Source organism: Anopheles ziemanni, chromosome 2 (genome assembly GCF_943734765.1).
Source record: "Anopheles ziemanni chromosome 2, idAnoZiCoDA_A2_x.2, whole genome shotgun sequence".
Classification (NCBI taxonomy): domain Eukaryota; kingdom Metazoa; phylum Arthropoda; class Insecta; order Diptera; family Culicidae; genus Anopheles; species Anopheles ziemanni.
The window spans coordinates 4,241,586-4,257,193 of record NC_080705.1 but is presented as its reverse complement, the minus strand read 5'-3'; the positions used below and the strand labels follow the sequence as shown (position 1 = coordinate 4,257,193).

General features: G+C 45.2%; 4 protein-coding genes across 4 annotated transcripts; all 4 read right to left on the bottom strand.

The window, feature by feature from the left end:
• Positions 1–65: 65 nt before the first annotated feature.
• Positions 66–4,067, bottom strand: LOC131281491 (protein quiver). The gene is made up of 4 exons (XM_058310826.1): positions 4,034–4,067; positions 2,933–2,986; positions 1,517–1,663; positions 66–307 (listed from the first exon to the last, which is right to left on the bottom strand). The coding sequence occupies exons 1-4, from the start codon at positions 4,065–4,067 to the stop codon at positions 66–68; spliced, it is 477 nt and encodes a 158-aa protein (XP_058166809.1).
• Positions 4,068–8,054: 3,987 nt separating this feature from the next.
• Positions 8,055–9,764, bottom strand: LOC131282184 (uncharacterized). Its single transcript, XM_058311591.1, has one exon. It carries the CDS (start codon positions 9,762–9,764, stop codon positions 8,055–8,057), a length of 1,710 nt encoding a protein of 569 aa, XP_058167574.1.
• Positions 9,765–11,804: 2,040 nt separating this feature from the next.
• Positions 11,805–13,396, bottom strand: LOC131293737 (cyclic AMP-dependent transcription factor ATF-7). The gene is made up of 2 exons (XM_058321804.1): positions 12,434–13,396; positions 11,805–12,361 (listed from the first exon to the last, which is right to left on the bottom strand). The coding sequence occupies exons 1-2, from the start codon at positions 13,381–13,383 to the stop codon at positions 11,956–11,958; spliced, it is 1,356 nt and encodes a 451-aa protein (XP_058177787.1). The 5' UTR covers positions 13,384–13,396; the 3' UTR covers positions 11,805–11,955.
• Positions 13,397–13,656: 260 nt separating this feature from the next.
• On the bottom strand, positions 13,657–14,777 carry LOC131285480 (18S rRNA aminocarboxypropyltransferase). The gene is made up of 3 exons (XM_058314340.1): positions 14,393–14,777; positions 14,124–14,308; positions 13,657–14,032 (listed from the first exon to the last, which is right to left on the bottom strand). Exons 1-3 carry the CDS (start codon positions 14,716–14,718, stop codon positions 13,677–13,679), a joined length of 867 nt encoding a protein of 288 aa, XP_058170323.1. The 5' UTR covers positions 14,719–14,777; the 3' UTR covers positions 13,657–13,676.
• Positions 14,778–15,608: the final 831 nt, after the last annotated feature.

Here is a 15,608-nt window from a genome sequence, read left to right as displayed (position 1 = left end):
ACGGAGTGTTGCATTTGTTTCTTTTTTGGTTTTTTTTTGTTTTGGGTTTGCAGCCACCTTGCGGCTTACCGAAAGACCCTCTGGACGAGCTGGAGCAAATAAACGGCGATCACGCTACCGATGCACGCGTGCACAGTGAGCCGATGATGGTTCGCGGTGAGCAAGCTGGGAGGACTGGAGTTACACATATCTTCTTCACAGAAACACATATGGCCATTGCCAGAACTTTCCATCATACACACATGATCTACCATGAACAGATTAATCTGCAACTGTGACGTGCACATTCGCCTCACGACCTCGTACGCTACGCGTGTGTGTTTGTGTGGGAACAAGTGTGAGCATTGTGGTCGCATACACACGCAATCATGACGAGACGTGGGCGCGATGTGACGTACGTCAAAAGAAGAAGTGGGAAGCGGCGGTGCACGCCGAAAGTAGCAGACGGGCAACACCGGAAGCCCGCCAGATCCCGCGCGTGCAAGAAAAGGGCATAGTAAGAGGCCCAAAGATACACACGCAACACCCCAAATCAGCCAAAGCGTGAGCATTTTCCCGGAAAAACGTGGTTAGTAGTCACGCGGGATCGATCGGAAATTATTGGAGTTTTTTGTTGTTGTTGAAAAAATCGGCAATCAGAGTCAGTGACGGTTGGAAGTTGGAGTTTCTCGCGGGAAAATACCATATGTTTCCGCGCAACCAAAGGTACAGTTTCAGACGATCCGGACGCGGTGGACGACACAACGTGGTAAATGGTTTGGTTTTTAATTTTGTTTTATTTTTCGTGATTGTTGTGTTCGAGATATGTGTGTTCGTTGTGCAGAATTCGGGGAGGTTTGGCGTGTGCAATGGCGTGGTAGAATGTCATTCGTTCAACGGAGCAGTGGTTTCCGCGTAAGCCAGTTGTTGAACGGTAGTGTAAAAGTGAAGGAAGAGTATAATCAATATCAGCCAAAATATGTCGTAATTGAGCAGAAAAGTACAAAAAAAGAAAACAAATAAATTCGGCGAAAAAGTGTAAACAGTAACAGTAAGCAATAGTGTTCGATTAAACAATAAAGATTTAAAAGTGAAGAGAATCCATAAGACCGATAATCGGTGAAAGCACGAAGTACAAATCAACGAACAATGCAAATAAAAAGAGAAAAAAGGGAAAGAGAGAAGAGAGAAAATACGAATATTAATACCGGGTAATATACAAGTACATCCTTCGATGTAATTAGATATGCTATATGATTTGTGAGAATTTTCCTTTTTAAACTACACGCGTTTCGTTTGCGTGATCTCACAAGCGAAAACTGGTGAAAAGGCAATCGATGAAAAAGACGTGGAACAGTAGGATAGGAATGTGACGGAATGTAGGCACTTCAGGTAACTCCTCGGTAGGGAATCTTAATTAGCTCTTCGAAAACAGAGGCGGCAAGGAGCGTGAGAGTCGAGAGACAGAAACCACTTGACCTAGCTGGAAAATGTTCCGGGAAAGTGTTGTGCCGTTGTGCAGAATGTCGGTACTTACGTGTTCTCGAGTGGCGCACCATCTTGACGCAGCAGCCGTTGCAGGTCATCAGGGGCGGCTGGTCCCGGGGCAGGGCGGTATAGTTGAAGGGGTCCTTGCACCGTGCATCCGTCCAACTGTCGCACTCATAGCAATAGATCGAGCGTGCTTTAAAAAGTCGATGTCAACGAAATGGAAGTGTTAAAAGGAGATGAAATGACGCCCGCGATTACAGACCCGTGAACCCGAAGGCGAAATAAACTAAAGAATCCTAAACGGGCACATATTACTCAACATATAAGCTTTGTATTTAACACAAACACATGAAATTATGAACACATACAAGGAAATAAGGCCAGGCGATACTGTTAAAGAGATTGATTAATGTAGTTAGTGACAATTTCATTGCTTGGACCTTTTCGTGCTTTAATGAAACACATATGTCGTCTGTGTAGTCATCAAAACTAGCCACTTAAAAATGTCTCGTTAGTTATTCTCAATGTGTTTTATATTCCCACTGATCAGAGCCCTCTTGACCTAATCTGACCCTTCCAGTCGAGCACTGTACGGCTAATGATCACTTCCGAAATTCTTCAAGCATATTATTTCCGATTGTATGCTTCGAATCATTCCGACTATTAAAACAGTTTTTTTCCACTCTGATATTGAGACGCTTCGGCCTCAATCACGGCTGTTTAAAGATTGATTGTAAACAAAGATTGCTAGCGAGAAGAGAAATGTTCCGGACCCAAGGAAATCCCATGGAGTACAAGGAAGGAAGCAGAGTAGAACGGGAGGGGAATTTTATAAACAAAAACGTGCGCGATAAATAAACGAACATTGAGCGCCAGCCGTTTTGGGTCGAAGAGAAGGGGAGCGCCATCGACAGGAAGGAAGAAAATTGAATTATCGGCTCAGTCGGGTAAATGAAAAAGAAAATTGCACATGACAGCGACGTAATATCTTCGCTGCTTACCCATCAGATCGAGGAGAATCGGCCAAATATGAGAGGAAAACCAAACAAACGTCGTCCCACTGTGCAACGGAAGCACTCGTAAAATCAATATCCGTTTCGTTTGATATTTATTGGAGTGCAAAATCAGCAAGCTGACAGACGGCACGAAGCCAACGAAAAGAAACTAGTGATGATGGATAGGTATTTACGTTGAATGCAAGAATACCATCTTGTAGATTCTTAGAAAAACTAGGGGAAAGTTTCCGAACTTTTTAGAAGAATAGATTAAAAACTAGTCAACCAAAATGAGAATTATTTAAGTAGGAGAAAATAAAGAAAAGATTGAATCAAAACCAAACTGAATGTCAAACAAAATTTCCAACCGAAAAAATGATAATTATCATTTCGTACAAATGTTCACCCTGAACCATACTTAATCAAACCAGTAGTTGCAAAATAATCAATGTTTGCTTCTTGCTTACTTTGACACTCAGCGGACACCTGTGGAATCCAAATCCAAAACACTCCAACTAATGCTGATGGTTTAGTTTGGATTATTATTTGTTGTCGGACCGCAATGTGAAGATGTTGACGGGATGAGTTTTTGTTGTTTTCAGCATACATTTTTCACACGCACCAAGCATGGTGAGTTTGTTTTTTATGAGTATTCCATGCGTTAGGAGGAAAGCAAAGAACAGTACAGGTGTTAGTGACGAGCCCGACTAGTGTAAGTGCTGTTGGTTTCTGTGAACAACTAATGTTATGTTTTGCTGTTAAAAGTACACCAATACAATCTATTATTTGATCCTTTTTTTATAAACTCGTTTTTACCATATAAGCGTCACAAAACAAATAATGACCTAGTTCAGTTAAACAAATAAAAACAACATACAACATCACCAAACTAACACGAACCAACGCAAACCGTAACAGAAAGCTAAATTATCTAAAACAGAACCTTCACAAATCATAACTCACATGGGAAACAATTGTCCGCGGTAGAATGGTAAACACTCGAAATGAGAATAACTTATAAGAAGGGAGAAGATTGAAAAAGAAACGGAGAGAACGTAATGGAACAAGAAAATCAATTAAACGGATCATTGAGGTTTTCATCAAAGAAATGAAATATTCTACGGGTTAGGTAACTTAACACCTTGACAGCCGCACATACCACTGTAATGTGGTGGCAAATACGTCGGTTGACCTCCAATCACATCAGATGTTGTGATGTACTAAATCTTTGCACATTGCAAAACATACATAACCGCATTGAACTTTTTCGTATTGTTTATTAAAGTTACTGATTGGATTGTGAGAATACTCTAAAAAGGTAAAAATATACAAATACAAAATGTTTGGTTGGGATACCAAAACAAGCAGGCGAGAGGCGAAGTGAATCGTGCGGCCGTCAAGGTGTTAACATAAATTTGCAACCATAGTGATTGAAAATCACTGGGCGCCTCCACCGTACAAAGATGTGGCTTCTGGATGTGGAAGAAAAGTACTGCTATCCCTATGTTGTTCGCGTGTTTTAGGCATGTGTGATTTGATTTTTATCTCACCAGTATATTAATACTTACCCAGAGGGATAATAATCCACTGTTTTCTATCCATGGTATCGATATTCTTGGTTCAGAAAATTTCCTATCCTAAAAACAACGGCCCTCGGTCCCTGCGACCGAAGTGATTCAGCTTTCCTGTACAACAATGCTGGTTGCTAGGTAATCCTCATAGAACGAAGTCCCGGTTAGCCCACTGCATCTGTAGCATTCCAGGTTTCGAAGTTGTGGCGATATGGAAACACAGTGCAGGTGATGCACCGGACAGAACGAGCTCCGGTAAGATAGCGCGAAACAGTTTAGCGAGAGAAAAAAAAACAGACAAGAAATGCGCTGGAAACGGAAATAGCGCAGTCACGGGGTTACGAGGCGCTCGTTTCTTCGTTCGATTTCCTTTGGCGTCGCGAAAACGGGGCTAGCGATGCGAACGCTAAGTGGCCGCATCGAGCTCCACGGTGGTTCCGCAAATCAGCAACCATTCACATCGGAGACGACCAATCGATGGACAAGAAATTGGACCAATTTTCAGAATTCAAAGGTCGCCAATCTTTGTATTCAATTCCTTTTCAGTTGAACCTCACTTTCACAGTACTAGCTTGCACCAAATACACACTTTTCTGCTGCTGTAAAACGATAACAAATTGTATATTTAGCACGAACACTTTCAACCTAGATCTTGCATGACACGGGGTTTTCACAAATTTGTTTCCAATTTTCCAACTCCGTTTGGTGCTCCAATTGTAACGCACTGAGCCTCATTTCGTTGTAACTATTGTATCAGCTCTATGCTTTATTCAAAGCCGAATTACAAATTTACAATATCCTATCCGTTCGCTCGCACAACCAAGCGACGGTCATCCGCAATGCGACATTGACAGTTTTTCACGGCACAGGAATTTTTTTTAAGCACTACAGCAGGTCTTTGCCACCGCTGTCGGAGCTGCTGTCACCGGTTTCTTGGGAGTGTTGCTGGTCCACCGAATCTGCTGTCAACTGGCAAAATCTGTGTGGTCTTTGTATGAGAAAGTATGGCATAGAGAGCGAGAGAACGGGATAAGGTTGAAAATGGACGAGGATGAGGCGACGATGATGCGATATGCTACACTCAAGCGCACGGTTTCATGTTTGTAATGCCACGGATGGGGCTAAAAATATATCTACTTCATCGTACGCCTGAAGCAGCTTTAATCATTCGCATTCAACGCACTTCTTATGGCACTTCCATTACGCTGCCCTTAATCACTTTAGCGACGTCCAATACCATCGACGTTTTTGTCACGCACAGAAAGAAAAAATTTACAGTCCGTTAAATATTTGATAGCAACAAAATGAAACGAGGGCACAACGACACAAGACGGAACGTTTTTGAAGTCTGTTTCTAATAGACCTTGCAACGTTTGCTCGTTAGACACCGTTTTTCGCTAAGTTGTGTGATAGGTGCTTTTCCAGCGTACCGTTTCCAGGAGCCAAGATTGTCCTTTGGCTCGTTAGGCTCTCTTTGACGGTTCTTCTCTCCACTTCGCACGAGGATACGAATCGATCTGACAGCATACCACCCAACGGAGTAGGTTTGTAACTATCGCGTGCACTGCTTCGCGTTTTCTGTAATGGCACTCTTTCGTCAAACACAACCACGAGTCGGACCCGCTCTCCGTAGGTAGACGAACAGAATATTGCTCCCCCGTATTGGCGCTCTCGTTCTTTTTGCAAACCCCCCAATAAGCCCTTCTGCTTCACCTTACCAATTCGAGCGTAATGTAACACGTTGCTGGGCGAGAAAATTACTTTCGTGACACTTTGGATCAAAGGCAAGCAGACGTACGAAGAGAGCCAGAGAGAAAAACAGAGCTGCGATGAATTATAGCATCGGGTGTTGCGAGAGTTTAGAACGAAAGAGAGTTATTTAAAAAGTTCGATGGGAGAGGAATAAAGAGTATTACAATAGACTTAAAGAGTTGATGCTAAGAACAATACTTTGTTATTGTTGGTTGACAGTTGTACAAAAAGTGGCTTTGTGTATGTGTGTGTTAATAGTCCGATGAAATTAAAAACAAAATTATATGAAGTCTTACGAAAAACAAAAAAAATCGGTAGCTTTATGGTACAAATATTTTGTCTTTTTTACCTTATTTTATAAACAAAATTAACAAACATTTTTTAGCTGCATTGCTCGTTCTTCAGCAGCACTCGAGGAACGTTCGTTCTATCTTAAGAAAAGGCAAGCTAAATTTAACGATCCTTTCGCCAACCGATGCGCTGCTGCTACTTTGAAGTAGTGATTGACGGTGGCAATTAACATTGGCTGGCCGTAAATTAATCCATTCCGCCTTCCCCCCAACTACCCACCGCGAAGACGAATGATCTACTGTAAGTGATCGTAAATCAGTTTTAATCGGTAACACGGTGCACGTAAATTTTGGGGCCTCGATCAGCATAAACTCTCGATCTGTTTACATTTCGATTTCGATTGTATGCCTGCGTTGCAGAATAAAAGGGCGAGGAACAACGAGAGAAAAAAGCAGAAAACAAACTGAAAGACAAAGTATGTTGAATGTTCAAGAAAGCTTTTCCAATAAACTTTCACTCCAGCAGCTCCCTCTGGTAGTGAATATTTTGAACTTGTGGTTTCGAGGATTGTTGGATACTCTAAATGGAGGCGCCTGGTGTTTCGTGAAGCATCAACGAGAGAAAAACTGAAAATTAAATCCTTTACTCGATGAATATCTACACTTCACTTATGCTTCTTCTTAGTGAGGTTCCTGAATCAAGCTAAAAATCTCTCTTAGCTATTTGGAGGAAATAAAACTTTTCAATAGCACATGTGCACCCAAAGAGCATTGAAACAAACCAAATGCACAATTCTAAATATGCTTCCAACATGGCTTGAAATCACCTCAAAAACAAACATTTTATCAACTTTCTCATTAAGCACTCTTGTTTCCAGTAATTTCAGCTCCATCTATCGGTGAGAAGTCAACTGAGAAAATTGCTTGTTAACCTAAATGGAGGCGCCTGGTGATCTACGCTGACTCTTGGAAAGTAAATCACACTTCGCATAAACTAAACAAACTTACCTTCTCACACCAACTTAGAAAATAAATAAACAAGAAAATTAGCTGCTTATCTTGAGTTCATAATACAACACCATACAAGGCATGTTGTGACTCCGTAGTGTACGGTTTATTTACGCTTAATCTACGTTTCGGTTGCCCGCAAACACTTCGGTTTTTGATTTTCTCTTACATTACGTCTTAAACAGTGAAGAAAATAATAGCACGCCTCCGCGCGTGGCAGATGAGTAACCGACCGTCTTTGCATCGTATCATCATTGTTGTTTGTTCCATTCGCGTTGTCGAAGAATCCAACGTAAACAATGTGTTAAACCCCTGGCGTGCAACGTCGCCTTCGCACGCGGAGAATGCTCATTTCGTCATACCGAAAATATAGCTCTCGTTGTAATAAAGCATTTTTGGGGCACGATGTCCCAATAACACCCGATTGTGGGGGAGGGCTCGAATCGGGGGTGGCCAAGGGCACACGTTCGTCACCGTTGATCTCCACCGTCATCATCAATTCGGACCGGGGGTTTTCTCTAGCTCTCCCCTAAAGCATAGTTTGTGGCAAGCCGAGCAACTAAAACATTGCCAGTCGGCGCTGATTCATTCACGCCCGGCCTCGATTATGGTGTACAATCAAAACAAACGATGCGTCCATCGGCCGTTCAAGCTTTCCGCCAGTCTCCCACCGAGGTACCATCAATGGGGCAGGTTATTTATGGTCCTTATTCAGTTCCTCCGCGTGGAGCGCGATCGCGATGGGCCTGGCTTGCGTTGTTGTTGCAGGTGGGTTGGAAGTTTGAACTGGATTGGCGAGTAGAAATAACAATCACATCCTGTAAATGGAATATTGCCCGGGCGCTTCTCCCCTCTTTCCGGCATTTTTCCTTTCCCAGCATCTGGCTTCGACTTCACGCAATGCGCATCGCATTACCACTTACGACGTGTCATTAGCCGGCTAATGGCGGAGCTCTAGACGGGTCGGTTCAAAGAATACAGCACTCGGAGTCGCCAGCACCACTTCCACCACTGCTGCCACTGCCCGATCGTCGGGGATATTCCGTGATTTTCCAATAACTATTCTGGGCCGTCAATATCCTCTCGCTTCCCGTCAGTTGCAGCACCTCCTGGCTGTTGTAGAAATCGTAGCCGGTCTCGTCGCTTGGGACGCGCGAGTACAGAATGGCCCCGCTGGCAGCGTTCTGCACACGAAAGTACTCGAATCCATGCACCGGAACCAGTCGCCAGCGGAACTTGGCATTAGAAAGGCTATCCGATTTCGGCGCAACGATTGGCGCTCCGGTGCCACTTTCCCCGAGGTATCCGTTGATGGCGAGCCCTCGGATTCGGAAGCAGGCACCGTCCTCCAACGGTTCCAACTCGAGCCGGTTTTTGTCGGCGGTGTAGCGGGAAAATCCTACGTCTCGACCGACGGCGCTGAATTTCAGAAGGATGCGTGACTCGTGGCGGGCGATCGTGACTGTTTTCCACATGATTGACACCACGATCGGTGGTAAGGTGGCCTTGAGACGCTCCAAATCTCCTCGAAGGCCCGCCGTGGGGAAGGTGGGTGCTTGCATGGTCCGCTTGATCCGATAGGCGAGCAGGAACACCTCCGGTCGATCGAGGTGGTCGTAGTGTTCCATCTGCGCGTAAAGGACTTGATAGGCGACGATGTCGTGATCGATGCGGGAAAGATGCGCCACGAAGCGGAGAATGTTGGACAGGTTGCGTACGTCACCATCGTAGGCGCGCTTCAGCAGCTCGATGAGGATCTCGTCGGCCAAATGGTGTGCCAGACGACCGAGCGAGGCAGTCGCGGATGGATCGGTTTGGATGAGACGCACCGTGCGCTGGACGGAACCAACCAACGCCGTACGGACGGTTTCGAGTCGATGACGGAAAACGTCCTCCAGCAGGGAAGCCACGGACAACTCCGGTCGCTCCTGGAGGGCATCCACCACGAAGCCGTATATCAGCAAACATTGGGGATGATCGGCTAGATCGCCACACTCCCGCAGATGCTGCACGAGAAACTCACACCCGCTGACGAACGTTTCGGCCGAGTTGGCCTTGTTGAGTTTCCGGTAGCCGACGAGAAACAGCAGGATCTTCATCAGGTTCTTCATGTCACGCTCGAACACCGCCTCAATGATCCGGGGCAGCTGCTGCAGGCCACTCTCTGAAGAGCAGTACTCATCGTACACCTTGTCGTAGTTCTCGCACCGGATGTGACCAATGCACAGTTCCAGCTTGTGCTGGTTGCGCTGCGTTCGGAAGATTCTAATTTCACGCATCGTCCGATCGAGAACGCGCTGCATCGCTAGCAGGGCCGGCTCGTACTTGATCGCGTCGGCCAAGAAGTACAGACACTTGCTGTCTCCCTGCGCCTCGATCGTCTTCTCCAGCTCGAACACACGCCCCCCGCGCTTATTCAGCTGCGCATAGAGGTCCTTGTTGACGAGGTAGATCTTGCGGAACTGACCGAACAGATACTGAACCGAGCTGCGCAGCTCCTCGATCTGGTACTTCCGCTCGTCGATGGCGTTCATCCACTGCAGCTCGAACGACAGGGAGCGGCCATTTTCTCCTAACCGGGACACCCCGGACAGCTGGCGGATGAGTATCAGCATCCGCTCGATGGTGCTGTAGATGGTGTCCAGGTCGTAGAACGTGTCGACCCGTTCTACCGTCATGATTGTCCGGTTATTCGATTCCTGCACGATGAAGAAGCAAAGGGAAAGAAAAATGGTTTCAATGGCAGCGCCCAGCGGAAAATAATCTTTAACGACCGCAAAAATCAAGATAAAATTGCTAACATGAGCGATTTTTTATATTGAGTGAATTTATATTGAACGTAACCGTAGTCGAGGCGTCTTAGTGAAATGTATACAACTTTTTAATGCAATCACGTTTTTAATATCAATAACATCCACTCCATTACCATCCAATCGTGGAAGGCTTCACAGCTTATATCACGCCTCTCATAAAAGCGTGAACCTGTTAAACGTGACTTTTGAGATTAGCGTCCGGTCGTTTTCTTGGTTTTCCACTTTTTCTTCCGCTTCTCAGCCATTTGGATCTCATCAATCAATGCTTCTGCCTCTTCTGGCCTAAAACTGGCGAAAAGTGTACTATAAATAATTCTTCGGCAGGCTAGAGGGACACAGGGTGAGAAACGACCAAACGGTTCGTTGCCAGCCAAGTCGTGTTCTGTATGTATGGTGTTGGAATTAGTCGAAGAATGTTGGTCAAACGATGCCCGAGATCACCCTGCGGTTCTGATCAACAGAGGGTAGAAAGTCATAAAAAATACCTCTTCAAAAGTGTGTCGCATGCGCGAAGAAGTTCACATAAAATCGGTTTCCCAGGTTTGATCTTTTATGCTTTACCTTTTTATGTGAGAAAGTTTAACAACCCCTTGAGCTGGAATGCCACCAATGTGGCTGTGAATCTTTTCCTCCCATGTCACCTTGTCTTAAGTTACTCAACACTTGTCTCGTCTGGTTGCATCTTCTAGCACGTTATTTTCCCTAAAAGACACACCGCTGGCATTTACGACGAAACAAATTAGTTCAAGGTTCTCCGTTTGGGGCGACGGAAGGAAAATGAGCTTCCTCTGTGCCTCCCCTACCTTGCGCTGTAGGATTAACAGCGAAGAAAATAAATTGTCCCGTCGGTTGCACTCGTTTGATCAAAAGAAACCAAAAGCACAGTCACAAAGTTCGTTTGGAACATTGCGTTTACATAGTGGCTAACGACGTTGGACGTATTCAAGTTCAAATGGGCGCTCGCAAAAATGGCCCCCACGAACATAAACACGCAATTAAACCTCGATTGCGGTTTATCGCATTTCACACATCAACCCGGCAAAGGCCTTACTTTCCAGCCTGGGGCGTATAGTTTGCGTTCGATCAACGCTGGTCCGTAATGACCATTCGTACGAAGAGGAAAACACACGCTGGACGAACAACGTTAAGTTTGATTTTCCGAGCGGAGGAACTCTGTTTACATCTTCCTGGCGGCTCGAAGAATCGACCGAAAGGTGTTTGTAACAAACGGCACTGTTTATCCCATACCGCTGCTGGCCAATTGTTGATAGATACAGAACACGATCGGATCGATCAATCGGTATACAACATTCCTTTCGCTCGAGATAACCATCTCGATGACCGGCTTGCGAACATAGGGAGGGAAACTGCGATGCTTTCATGCTATAAATCACGCACGTTGGGACGCGTGTCCTCGTTCACTCACCTCACGGTTGACGAAGGTCCCAGACACGACAGCTTGCGACCAGACGTTTTCACCGGACCGTTCTTAGCTTCTGTGGCCGTTTCGTAATACTAGCAGTAGTTTTTATTTCTAAAATGGTTGATTCTTGAAAGAACGGTACCAATTTTTAACAAAGTTTACTTGCGTGGAATTAAAACTCTTATAATTGTCACGCTTTCGATCACTCTTTTTTTTCAAAAACTTGTTACAGTAAAGTGGGAGTCCTATAGTCTCCCAAACCGTGTGCGCCAGTTGCGAGTCGAATCAAAACTAAACCACTCTGGTGAAGAATGATCTTCGGATGCCTGACGAATATTGGTATTGCTTGTGGGAGAGTACGTGCGCGTGCGCAAAATTGTATTTTCCCCTCGCTACTACTCGAGAATACGTTTTGAAAGCGTAAATCAATTGCATACCACTTTTCAATGGTTCAATTTTGAAATTAAAGCTTCGAATTCTACACTATGTGTAATGTTTATTGCTTTTCAAACTTATTTCCACTAAAATATAACATTTTAATAGGCGCAACTCGTTGAAAGGCCAGCAATGCGACGAGTGCAAAACTACAATTAATCACTGTTAAGATGTTAATGAAACCAGGTCTTTTAGATTTTATATACCTTTCTCAGGTAAGGCACTGCTTGATGCAACCGGCCCATTCGAATCCGCCCCCGCACCGATTACAATAAATATCGGACTTCGGTTCATCGAATGACTATCGATTATGTGCGATGTAATCAGCCGTTGCTGGGGAGTGGATAGCGAAATTGGATGCTGCGGATCGACGCTGTTGTATACGACCGTACCCGCACCCAGCTCCTGTATGCCGCCAACGGTGGCAGCAATGGTATGTGCCGTGCCCTGCGCCAGAGCTGCGGCAAGCTTCATTTCTCGCATTACGGAGCAGTTGCGGTGTGCGTGCTTCAGCGCCGCAAGTTCCGTTCGCAGGCGTAAGTTTTCTTCTTCCAGCTGAATGTTTCGCTGGTGCTGTTGATCTTGGCTGTTTTTAACCCGGAGTCTGTTGAATAGGTGAAATAAGTTTACGTTTAGCTTATTTTTTCCGACGGACCCAACATTACTCAATTCTCACCTGTAACGTTTAGCCGCCGCCTTCCAACGCTCGTGCTTCAAATCGGCCTGTTCATCGGGTGATTTTGTAAGATCGATTGGTTTCGAAAGTTTGCTGCTATTCTTTTTGTCTTCCTCGCCACTCTCCGATCGCTTGCCTGTGACTGGCTTTTCTTTCTTTCCCTTTCCAGACTCGCGGACCTTGGCTAGATGTTGTTTCAGTTTCTCCTTGACCAGAACCGGGTCTGAGCTTGGGCTAGGATCCGATGCTGCCACGGGTAGTTGGCTGGATGGTTTGCCGGATGGAATGATGAGCAGTGGAATCGTCTCGGATACTTGTGAAGATTGTACCACGGCCGGTTTTGGCAAAATATCAACCATTGCCGGAGCTTTACGTTTTACAGCCGCGCGTTTTTTCGGGTACTTTTGTCCAGCGTTTGTATCCGCTGCATCCTTCGCCAGGTCTTGTTTGGTGCGTGAAGCACCACTGGCTTTGGGTTTTGAGCGTTGCTTAGCAACACTCTCTTTATTCCCAGGAGGATCGTCATGGGCGCTACGATCGATATTGCTGGGGAAAATATGTGGTGTATGCAGAGTTTCTCCCTCGCCAATACGACAACAAGGCACGGACAATGCTGTTGTCGATGGGGACTGAAGATCAGCAGACAGTGGTGATCCACCCGTTCCGGATTCCACCGCCCGACGGAACGTTTCATCGAACGGATTTACCTTCTTCAAGTCTTCGAATAGACCAACTTCTTCGCACTTTCCAATCAAACGCGTTGGGGTGGGTGTTTGGTCTGCAAACAGCCCACCCGCTGCTCCCTTGAGGGGCATCTCCAGGTTTAGACTTAGGTCATGCTTTTTGGTGTGCACGTTTCGATGCACCTCGGTCGTAAAACTCTGCTTGCAGCCATCAATTTCGCAGTGAAATTCCTGTTTAGGCTCCTTGGAATCGATCTCTTTCTCCATGAAATCAATTCTGTCGATATATGTTCACGTAAACACGGGAGACGACGAATCTAATCTGTTGCCAACTTCGCTTCAAATGCTTATGACGTTTGCTTCAAGGTATACATACTTCTTTACCCTGGTTTGCCCGTAGAATTGTTTACTTGCAAACATCCGATCCAATCCGGTTACAACAGTACGTTGAGGTATCCGTTACTTCTTCAATTAACAAGAACAAAAAGTTCTTCAATATGTTAAATTTTCACGTCTCGATTACATCGACATGCTTTTTTTATTGTATGAAATGTGTAACTTTAGGACTCTTTACTTGTGGATGCTTCGTTTGCTTTTTCCTTATCAGAATCCTCGACATCAGCTTCCCCTTCGTCCTCTGTGCTTTCTTCGGTTTCAGATTCACTGGGGGGAAGACTTCGGCTCTGCTGAGCTTCGCTTGTAGCAGTTTCCAGATATTTACGCTGAACCTCCAGGATTTCCGCACTATTGGAGCATCCAGCATACTGATCGAGAAGGCTCTGGTTCAATTCGATGAACGCGTGTCCCCATGAAAATTTGTTCAAGTACCAAAGGGCTTCCTGTTTGTAGCCGGTGATGTACATCGAGGCCGCAATCGCTTCGACGCAGGATAACTTGCAGGGTTTCCCGTAGTTGACTGAAAATGAAATTATAAAGAAGTGCAGCATATCCAACATGTTGACAAAAGGTTCATCAAATTGCGCGAAACGCACAGCGCGAATACTGACTAGGATTTGCTGCAACGAGAAATGGTAACAGGCGCGGATTTGGTGAACGCATCTTGTTGAAAGGTGTTTCGTCAAGCCGTGCCCATGAGCAGTCCACAACGGCAATGCCGGATGTTTTTATGACCTCTCGGTCCTGTGGACTCACGCAGTTGGTTCCAACCGGTGTGAGCACTAGCCCTGGGAATCTAATGTAAAGAAAGAAAACCATTTAATCAACGTTCTATTGTCCTTAACGTATAGAAGTTGAAGTAATTTGAAACAGTCAATACTTTTGTCCTAATCGAAGAGTTTTTATCAACCCGTGACGTGCCAGCTTACGTCCGGAACATTTTTTTGGATCACAGTGCTTCAAGTCCCACATGCTAACTGCAAACTTTGGTGGTTTACCAATTGCAAACTTATCCTTCGGCTGCTCATCATCCGATTCTGCCGAACTGTGCTCAGAACCGGAATGATTTCCATCGTTTTCGCTTGCGGACGACGAGTCACTTTGTACCGCTAGTTCGGAGAGGTTTTCCGCCAGGGAACGATTTTCACGTCCCGTACGTTGCGGTCGGTGGTTGTTCTTTTTGCGACCACCGCGAGATTTGTGCATTTTAGTTAACGTATTCTTTAGCTAGCTCACTTTGTTTAGTTTTTGATCGCAACGTGCGGTGTAATGTCAAAATCAGAAAATAAACGCCAAGCCGAGGTGAATAGATTGTAACCAGTTTAGCGTCAGTTGCTTTTGAACATTGGTTGTTGAAAGACATTCTTTAGTTAGTTGCTGGACTTACGTCGTAATACTCTAAAATGTGTAATACACCAAAAGAGATGCATGCTGCGCTTACTGCAGCTGGCTTCCAAGTAGATCCTCGAGCGGGACCGAACGAATTACAGCGGCTTTACAATTCGTTGCTGGCCGGTCAACTTCCGGGAAATTCCAACAGCGCACAAAATGTCGAAGCACCCAAGCGATCGGATGCAAAAGAAGAGATTGGCGCCATTGTCAAGGATCAAAAAGAAGCAACATCAGCAGAAATGGTAGCTGAGTTGAGGAAATAGATAAAAGAATTGCAGGAAAAGGTAGCATCTCTGGAAGTCGCTGTTGTAGAGAAAAGCTATCTGGATCAAATTGCCCTACTGGTTCAACCATTCAGTGGCGATACTTTTGTTACATTCCGAAAATGGTTACCAGATTTGGAAAATGCATTTCGTCTCCTGGCATTGAATGACAAGCAGAAAGTAATCGCCATAGCCCGTTTGCTGACTGGAACCGCTGCAGTATTTCTACGTACCATTCGCGTGAGCGATTACGAAGAACTGAAGGAAAACTTGCTCAAAGAATTTAGCGCAGAATTTAGTCAGGAAGAGGCTATTAAACACCTACGCCAGCGACGTCTTCAGTCTAATGAAACCGTTCATAGATATGTGCTAGATATCGAAGAAATGGCTATGAACTGCAAGATTCCGGAAGAAGAAGTGGTAGATATTATAATTGGTGGA

Excerpts from the sequence above, each read along its gene's own strand:
- LOC131281491 (XM_058310826.1), bottom strand. The coding sequence starts at position 4,067 with ATGGATAGAAAACAGTGGATTATTATCCCTCTGG. Across the intron at positions 2,987-4,033 it reads GTGGATTATTATCCCTCTGG|CATTAGTTGGAGTGTTTTGG; the intron begins GTAAGTATTAAT and ends CTAAACCATCAG. Across the intron at positions 308-1,516 it reads GGTGCGCCACTCGAGAACAC|CGTACGAGGTCGTGAGGCGA; the intron begins GTAAGTACCGAC and ends ACACACGCGTAG.
- LOC131282184 (XM_058311591.1), bottom strand. The coding sequence starts at position 9,764 with ATGACGGTAGAACGGGTCGACACGTTCTACGACCTGGACACCATCTAC.
- LOC131293737 (XM_058321804.1), bottom strand. The coding sequence starts at position 13,383 with ATGGAGAAAGAGATCGATTCCAAGGAGCCTAAACAGGAATTTCACTGC. Across the intron at positions 12,362-12,433 it reads GCGGCGGCTAAACGTTACAG|ACTCCGGGTTAAAAACAGCC; the intron begins GTGAGAATTGAG and ends CCTATTCAACAG.
- LOC131285480 (XM_058314340.1), bottom strand. The coding sequence starts at position 14,718 with ATGCACAAATCTCGCGGTGGTCGCAAAAAGAACAACCACCGACCGCAA. Across the intron at positions 14,309-14,392 it reads ACTCTTCGATTAGGACAAAA|ATTCCCAGGGCTAGTGCTCA; the intron begins GTATTGACTGTT and ends TCTTTACATTAG. Across the intron at positions 14,033-14,123 it reads TCTCGTTGCAGCAAATCCTA|TCAACTACGGGAAACCCTGC; the intron begins GTCAGTATTCGC and ends TTTCATTTTCAG.